Source organism: Vigna umbellata, chromosome 4 (genome assembly GCF_029865625.1).
Source record: "Vigna umbellata cultivar VRB3 chromosome 4, Vumbellata_1.0, whole genome shotgun sequence".
NCBI classification, from domain to species: Eukaryota; Viridiplantae; Streptophyta; class Magnoliopsida; order Fabales; family Fabaceae; genus Vigna; species Vigna umbellata.
Genome location: NC_142168.1, coordinates 73,736,982 through 73,746,240, shown reverse-complemented (window position 1 = coordinate 73,746,240; position 9,259 = coordinate 73,736,982). Strand labels below are relative to the sequence as shown.

Here is a 9,259-nt window from a genome sequence, read left to right as displayed (position 1 = left end):
CAATTATATCCATATAATATCTAGCATTACAATTACAAGTGTGTAATTTTTGTATTTTAAATATAAAATACTATCATATAAGGAAAGATATTAAAATTAAAATTAATTAAAATGATATACAATTACAACATTTTAAAAATTTAATTAATGTACTTGAAATTTGAAACTAAAGTTGCATATGTGCTATAGTTAGAAGCTCAGTAAACAGAAGTAAAACTTCAATAATATAATTGCATTTTTGGGATAACAGAAGTACAATTAAACCTAATATATTAGTCTTAAAATTTGTAATTATCTTTAATGTGTTGTTTGGTCGTGGAATAAACTAAAGAAACTAATGAATAATTTGGTAGGACTGACTTCTTTTATTTTGTTGCTTTGTCTCGAAAATGTAAAAAAGGAAAAAAAAAGAGAACAAAAAGAAAAAAAACATTACTATGTCACTATCATATGACAATAATGTTTGAGATCACCGATGATTTGTAACGTAAGTCATATAATAAATCAAGTGTTTATTTATTGGTTGATTTTTTCCTACCATAAAAAGAAATTTTGATATTGGAAATGTGTAGTGTTTTGAGCTAAAAAGAATATTATTTTTCTTCCGAAATATTTGCAATCGCACGTTAACAATAAGTAAAAGATGAGTTGTGTGGCTAAAGTTCGACCACTTTTATATTTTAATTAAATATCATATATTATCCTTCGGAAAGTATCAATTCATTTTCGTAAAAAAAGTTATTTTTTTTTCATATGAATATTGAAAAAAAAAAAAATCACCAAATGATTCCTTTATACTCAAGGTATTTGATGCTTTACTTTTTTTATTTATTATCATTTTTTATCTATTTCACACTGTTATACTATTTATTTTATTGTATATTTTTATTTTTTTTATTTCTCTTGAGACTGAAAGAAAGTGTTTAATTGATGTTTTTAAACTGAGAAATTTGGAATGAATTTGATTTTGATTATCTACTTAAAAAATATTAAATTTAGTAAGTAAAATGTTTTTAAACCACTTTTATTCTGTTATTTTGAAAACATAAGATATTATTGCAAGCATGCTGTATTTTAATGTTGTTTTTATTAAAAATTATAACACATGTAATTTTTTCTTTTATCTAATTGTAATTAATGTATTATTTGTTTTGTGGTTGAAATTTCAAATATTAACAGTAACTATACATTCAATTTTAATAATAACATAAGATTATATATATATATATATATATATATATATATATATATATATATATATACTAATATAATCGAATAACAATATCAAAAGTGCAAAATATTAAATAAAAAATTAATAGGTTTAATATCTAGTTCTATATTTCGTTATTTTTGGTTAAAGTGGTCCTCATAATTTTTTTGACGTTTAAAGTAGTCTTTTTTTTTAAATGTTCAATTTGATCATTTTCGCTGACGACATCTAAATCGTTAACGGTGTAGAGTCCACGTAAGAAAAACGGGATGAATTGTCACTTATCTATCTATGATATTATATTTTTAAAAGAGTAAATCAAGAAGATAAGAGGGTATAAATTTAGGGTTTTAAATCTTTTTAATATAATTTAAAACTTATGGATGGTGGGTAAATCACTTACCACAAATTCAATCCGAATAAACTATATTCTTAATGAGCTGGATTCAATTTTGATTTGTATGAAAATTTGTAATTTCTTTTAAAACCAAAATTTTAATCAATTTTAAGAGCACTATTCACTATGTAAAAATAAAGAAGATAAATCAAATGTAATAATAAAAAAAATACTTTACATCAATTAAACTAGAATCGTCCCAGCAATACAAGTTTTACATGAGTTGATACATCAATTGTTACAAAAAAAGATATGTTACTATTAAACTAAGTCAACCAACCTAAAATACGTTTCCTAAATTAAAAAAAAATGTCACAACACTTTAGAGTGATAAATTCTTAAACAACCAACATATTAACAATTGCATAAATTCTCTATTTTGTGCAAATGTAAGTTGTATCTATTATACACAAAAATTAGCCCTCCTTATTTTTTTCTCTCTAAACTATCATTCTTCGTATATCTATAGAATTATCCATTAAGGTCATTTACATTTTCTTTAATTTCCTTTCTATTAAAAAAATAAAAAAGAAAGCATACGACATTAAAGGAGAAAAATATAAAGAAAAAAAAATGCATGGAGTCAAGTGGGGAAAAAGAAACGAACCAAGTTGACGGATAAACAAGGTAATGTGGCCAATTGGCCTTTAACAAAAGAAAAAAATTATTTATTTATATATTGTTATTATTTTAAGGTGGAGACAATTTGAAAAGCTAGAAAGAGTCAAAGACTGGGTAATTTTAAATATGTTTATAGAGACATTTAATAACATTTTAATATAATACATGTGCTATTTTGCTATTAGGTTTAGAGTAACACAGTAATAAATAAATAATGAACCACTAAAAGTATAGTATATATACTATCTTAAAATATTATAAAAAAATCTGTATCAAAATATATTTTTTATAAGATAGTGCATTTGAAAAAATGGAAAGAAATTAGACACTTATACGATCGTTTTGAACTGTGACCGTCGGATTGCGTAGACAGAGGAAGTTGGTGTGGGGTGAACACAGGTGATTGCGCCGGCAAGTGTTAGCAGCGTACGGTGTAATGCACTTATACTGTCTCCTTCTTATTGTCGTTTTGAGATCTATGCATAAGGTCGATGGGCCCCACGCTGACACGGCTTATATTATGCCACCCAATCTTGACAGTTAATATTGCATTGTTACAAAATAGGTTTAATACGTTTTTGGTCCTCTTTTCGTAGGGTCTGTTCAAATTGGTCCTACTTTTTTTCAAAAGTTCACTAAGATTCCACTTTTCGCAAAAACGATGCACGTTAGTCCTTTTTTAGGTTTAATACGTATTTTGGTCCCTCTTTTCGTAGGGTCTGTTCAAATTGGTCCTACTTTTTTTCAAAAGTTCCCTATTTTGATCCCTATTTTGATCCCTCTTAGTGAACTTTTCGTATTTTGGTGAGCTGTACATTTTGATCCCTCAAAAGTTCACCTCAACGAAAAATGTACAGCTCACCAAAATACGAAAAGTTCACTAAGAGGGATCAAAATAGGGAACTTTTGAAAAAAAGTAGGACCAATTTGAACAGACCCTACGAAAAGAGGGACCAAAATACGTATTAAACCTAAAAAAGGACTAACGTGCATCGTTTTTGCGAAAAGTGGGATCTTAGTGAACTTTTGAAAAAAAGTAGGACCAATTTGAACAGACCCTACGAAAAGAGGGACCAAAATACGTATTAAACCTACAAAATATATTCAACTGTTAACGTAACTCCTTTTCTCTCGAACATGAAATTTTTTATCCCTTAAATGCTTTGGAGTGAATATTATTATGCTTTATGGAATCATGCAGACAGAAAGGGGTGAACTGATAGGGGAATTAGAACCAAAACCACACATAAAAACAAAAATAAAGTATTACAAAATGACAATGATACAATTGGTAGTCCCTACAGAGAAGACAAAAGACATTCGTTGAAGAAAGGAAAAAAATGGTTTCTGTAATTTTGAAGAAAAAATGAGATGCATTTGATCACTGAATGACATAAGAGAACAAATAGTTTTTTCATTTATCACAACACTTGTTTTGTCTGTTTCACGAAGAACAACCTCTTACATAACAAATAAGATAGCAAACATACAACAAAATCGAACAATCGAAATTTGGAAAGTAAACTGAAACTATATGAGTGGTATTGGCTGATGGGTAGGGTCCACATTAAGTTAATTTAGGACCAAGCTACCTTATTGAAGCATAAATCGCTAGAAAAAACATAAGACATTAACCTTAATAATAATGAACAACGAAAAGGCTCACGAACGATTTGTAGCAGCCATGCGATTGAGCTCATATTCACTACACAGAACTGACCATTTATGAGCCACCTCCAACATTTGAGATTCGTCTTTCCTCGCATTTTCAAGCTCCGTTTTGTATTCTACAGTTTCCGCAATGCATTTATTTTTTTCTTCCTCCAGAGATGATAAGGCAACCTCACAAACTCTTATTTCTTCCTTCAACATGATGATTTGTTCCTTCAAAACTATTTCCTTCCGTTGAAGTTCATCATAGAAATTCTTTTTAATGGTCACCTCATTCGCACGAGCTTCAAGTTCTGCCAACTTGTCAGTGGTGGCAAAGCCTTGCTTAAAGGAGAATAGAATGCTTGGCAAGTGTCGGTGCATAGTGTCTATAATATGTTTGAGTGCATCTGATACGTTGACATCTTTGAAAGGAAGGTTGGAAAGGAAATTAAGTGCAGACAAAAGGCGAAGGCTGTTAGTCTCAGAGCTAACTATATCCTTCAGAGACATCTTCAGATACTTTTCTAACTCAGCAAGGGTCTTTCCAACTAGCTTATCTTTACCCTCTTTCCCTACAACAACTTGTGCAAATAAACTCGTGATATCATTGGCCCCAAAGTTTTGAATGATTTTAGGATGGCCTTCACTTTCTTTAGCAATGCGTGCCTCAGTTTGGCTGCTCTTAACTTCACTCTGGAAGGAATAAGAAGAAAATATAACAGAAAAGACGTTAGCGTCAAGCCAGTAGTTGCAAAGCATTGAATTTCTTAACACCATTTTGGACGACTCATATAAGTGCAAGTAAAAGTTAAAATGTGATCTTTTTTTTCTTCGAGGGAAATATTAAGGAGATATTATATAAATGTGAACTTAGTCTAACCTACATAAAGTATTAACACTACTTTCAACTCAAATCTTAACACAATAAATTTATAAATCTTTTTTCTTATATGATGTTTATTATTTCCATCCCATGTGGGACTTTAGTCTTATACTTTAGACTTGAGAATGGTAACATCATTTTTATTTTGACCAAATATATTGGAAATGTGAATTGCATAAAATAAACTTACATGTGAATGTGATTTACGTTGTAAAGTAACTGTTGGATCCAACTTAGAGGTGCCGGATTCGGAAAGAATTGATGAAGCTGCCATATTGGTGTTCTTTGCTATGATTTCCTCTACAGCAACTTGATCAATACTCTGCGCAAGAACGAATGATATGTAGCTTTGGTGTAATAAGTTGCAGACTTGACTTCTTTCTATGACCTATACTAGCAGGGTTAAGTGCACATGCATATTAATTTAGAATAATTTAAGGTATTTTTGTTTGCCATTTACCTTTGGAATTTCACCAAGTGGTTTTTTCTGCTCCATCAAACACGGTTCACTAGGGTGCTGTGTGTCCACCAATGGCTAATAAAAGTAATAAAAAGGTGTAAAATCACAATAGTCTCATCTAATACTCATAAAAAGATTTATTAGACTCACATTTGAGGGTGTTTCAACTGTTTGCGAGTTTGTTAATGATGTTGCTATTCTTGGTATTTCTGAAGTGAAAGCTTCTGCAACAAATTCCTGCTCTGGTTCTTCATTTCTCGGAGCCAAAATGTGGTCATTAGCAACAACACCTATTTCACCTTCTTTATCAACCAAGTCAGAACCTTCTTCCAAGCGAATCTTCTGTGTATTACAAATTGAAAAAGTAGGATTGAGTGAGTGGCTCTAAAGTTTGAAAGGAGCCCTATATATTACTATTGCTTCTTCAAGTGCATATTGGTATGGAAAACCTCCTTCACTCTTTCATTCCTCATACACCAACTTTCCTTTTAGAGGTGGGCTTCTCAATTCTAAAGCAGTAGTTGGTATTGCTAGTCTATCAGTGATATGCTATAACTTTTTTCCAATAAATGTTGTCAGCTTCATATTTACAATGCAAAAGCTAGGTTTGGTAAGAACTTTGATTGTACATTAATTTTAATGGATCACATTGATTTGTTTTAATAAAAAGGAGATCAAATTTAGTACGTTAAATTGAAAAATGTTATTCTAATAATGAGACATTATCGGCTTTTCTATTTTATTTTATTTATATTCATAGATTGGTTGGTTCTGACCTGTGATGAAGTGAACTCACTGCTACCATCAATAGTTGAATAGAGGTATATATATGTTACTATGTCTCGAAATTCCCAACTACCAACTTCAGTGGTTACGAAATCTGTACAAAGATATATATATATATTAGGAAATTCACGTGAAAATGAAATTCATAACAATTAATAACTATACAACCTCAACTTTCCATGATGGATCATTATATCATTACAATTAAAAATAAAAAGAAACAGATATAAAAAGTTGGGAATTTTTTTATCACCCATCAAAATAAAGTGGCGACTCTACGTCTTCATAACTAAAATTACCATAACCTAATATTAAAAGACTTGCAGCAAAAATTAAGTTAATGTTCTAATTTTAAAAAATTCTGGTGGTACTCGGTTGGGAATTGGAAACCATGCCAATATATACATATGCAACACTTATTTCAAAGCATTTAGTTAACATAACAATTATTTAATATTTCTTGACATCATAAAAAAATTAAAAAAATAATAAATTGTAATAGTACACAAAGATAGATTAAATTACATAGATAACTAAATTGTAATAGTGCAAACAAAATGTGAAAATAACTAAAAAAAGAGTTAATTTCTTAAAATAATTTGAGTCTAATAATTAATATATTTTCGTTGTTGAATAAAAGTGAGATAAAATTACATTTAATTTAAAACTCATAAACTTCTTTTTTGGGAGTGTATACGAGTTAAGACCAACATTTATTTAGAAAAGAATTACCTTCAGAAGGAAAATCTTCAAGGAGCTTCTCAAATGTAGTTGTTGAAGTCAAAGAGAGTTTTGGACATTTGTAGACAATGCAATTCTTTACATTATGCAATTCAATCTCTTGACTGAAGTTTTTCAGAAGCGTAAATATTAAAAGTTTGAGTCTTGGAAGCTCAACTTTAATCTTTCCTTGTTTACATCCAACAAGCTCTTCTAGTTCATTGGCTCCATTTATGACCAGAAAATGAAGATTGAGAAGGTCATTAGAAGCAGATCCAGAGAATAATCTTTTCAACTTGTGACAATCTTCAACAAGCAATGCTTCTAGTTTTGGGAAGCATGGTTGAGGAGAAAGAATATTAGACAAATTTCTATCCCCTTCAATGATTTGTCTTAATTCTTTGCATTCTTTAATCGTCAAAAGCTTCAACTCTGGTAAGCATCTTACAACAGACTTTGGAAAGATTACTTCCAACTTTCCACAATTCCATATTTTTAATGTGGTAAGATGTTGGAGAGTAAGTGAATTGTTGGGACCCACCCAAATATAAGTCATTTGAGATACCTTATACAACTCCATGTTCTCTAACCTTAAACTCACTTGTTGGCCAATCATTTCATGTTCATTAAGATAAAAAATATGTTCTGCATCAGAATGCGTTACATAAGATGAATTTGAATGGTTTAACTTCTTTAAGCACAATCATCTCATTGGTAGTGGAATTTTTTATGATACCTTACATAAGATGAATTTGAATGGTTTATATTTTTTTGAAGTATGTTAAGTAATTCTTCTTTAACCATGCTTTTATGGGCAAACTTTGAAAAATAGTCATAGATGCATGCTTTGAAAAATAAGCATGTATTTGTTAAACAAGATTTCTAGTAAAGTGATTCTTTACATACCTCTTTAATTGTGAATTGATAGGACAACCAATATAAGACACCCGAACGTTTGGGGTGTCAAACAGAAATTAGGATTTAAACTCTGCAAGAATAGAAACTAGATGTAAAAATAATCAATTGATCTTCCATTGATTACCCAAAAAGAAAATAATCAAAGGGGTATAAGTTTTGTTGTCTTAATCATAGTAGGAGAATTGTTAAAACTAAAAATGAAAGATTCATTGAAAATGAAGAAGTCGATGGAATTTGATTCCAGGACATGTGGAAATTAAAGAAGTTAGGTTCTTTTTACTTGTATCTTTAGCAACAGTGAGTGTTCACATCATTGTTGTGATAAATGACAATGAAAAAAAGCAACACAATGATGAAGTCATGATTATGGTAACATTAAATAGAGGTTTAAGATGAACAAGTGATAAAATAGTTGTTTAGAAAGGAGACAAAAGAGAAAACTTACTACCTCATGCAAATTAGCAACAAAAAACCTCATTGGGTAATTATTATAAAAAGAAGGAAGAGGGGTAAAATATAATGACACCTGGTATAAATATAAATAAACTTAAGCTAATTATTATTTTTAAAAAGCAAATCTTAGTATTTTTTTTAACTGTAATTTTATTACATTATCTATGTGAGTTTTGTCCGTATCTAGGTTATATGTGTTATGATTTTACGATTTTCGGATTCGTAAGATACCTTTTTAATTGTGGATTGATAGGACAACCAATATAAGACACCTGAACGTTTGAGGTTGTCAAACAGAAATTAGGATTTAAAATCTGCAAAAGAACATAAACTAGATGTAAGAATAATAAATAGATCTTTCATTGATTACCTAAAAAGAAAATAATCAAAGGGGTATAAGTTTTTGTTCTTAATCATAGTAGGATAATTTTTGATACTAAAAATGCAAGGTTCATTGAAAATAATAAAATCGATGGGAGTTTGATTCCACGAAAAGTTTAAAAATTGACACGGTTGACTCAATATAGAACAATATTAATAATAAATTTCACTAAGAAAATACCTGATGCAAATTAACAACAAAAGAGAAAACTCACTCATGGAAACCTTTTGTATGTGCTTACAGAGAAAGGTCAATTACAAAAGGAGGGAAGAGGGGGTAAAACATAACGACCTGGTATAAATTAAAATACATTTAAGCTAATTATCATTTTTAAAAAGCAAATCTTAGTTATAATTTTATTACATTATCTATGTGAATTTTGCCCGTATCTAATTTATGTGTTATGATTTTACGATTTTGGGATGACCTGTTATATATTAATATTGTTAAATTAAAATGATTTTCTCACTTCGACTCGTGTTTGGAAATGGCAATTTAATAGCTTTTTTAAAAGTAAATAAAATAGTCATTTGATGTATCTGATTGAAAATAAATCATGTCATTAGTATGTTAATTCTATATAATGAAAATATTATCACCACAAAAACTTGTAAGAACCAATAAAGTGATTCCTAAGATACCTCTTTAATTGTAGATTGATACAAGACACCTGGACGTTCGGGGTTGTCAAACAGAAATTAGGGTTTAAAATCTGCAAAAACAGAAACTTGAGCTAAGAATAATTAATAGATGTTTCATTGGTTAGCCAAAAAGAA

At 29.4% G+C, this 9,259-nt stretch overlaps 2 protein-coding genes across 2 annotated transcripts in view; both read right to left on the bottom strand.

The window, feature by feature from the left end:
- Positions 1–3,619: 3,619 nt before the first annotated feature.
- LOC148201245 (uncharacterized) overlaps positions 3,620–9,259 on the bottom strand; it is a 69,699-nt gene continuing 64,059 nt past the window's right edge. Inside the window, 4 exon segments of the mRNA XM_088111361.1 lie at positions 3,620–4,574; positions 4,955–5,086; positions 5,225–5,299; positions 5,375–5,566. Of these exon segments, the coding sequence (XP_087967487.1) occupies positions 3,891–4,574; positions 4,955–5,086; positions 5,225–5,299; positions 5,375–5,566 (1,083 nt within the window). The 3' untranslated portion in view covers positions 3,620–3,890.
- LOC148201252 (uncharacterized) lies at positions 5,959–7,644 on the bottom strand. Its single transcript, XM_088111365.1, has 2 exons — positions 6,743–7,644; positions 5,959–6,104 (listed from the first exon to the last, which is right to left on the bottom strand). Exons 1-2 carry the CDS (start codon positions 7,344–7,346, stop codon positions 5,959–5,961), a joined length of 750 nt encoding a protein of 249 aa, XP_087967491.1. The 5' UTR covers positions 7,347–7,644.

What these genes read in the sequence shown, in the direction of transcription:
- LOC148201252 (XM_088111365.1), bottom strand. Translation starts at nt 7,346, where the DNA reads ATGATTGGCCAACAAGTGAGTTTAAGGTTAGAGAACATGGAGTTGTAT. An exon ending in TGAAGATTTTCCTTCTGAAG is followed by an intron (nt 6,105 to 6,742) that starts GTAATTCTTTTC and finishes ATCTTTGTACAG; the next exon opens with ATTTCGTAACCACTGAAGTT.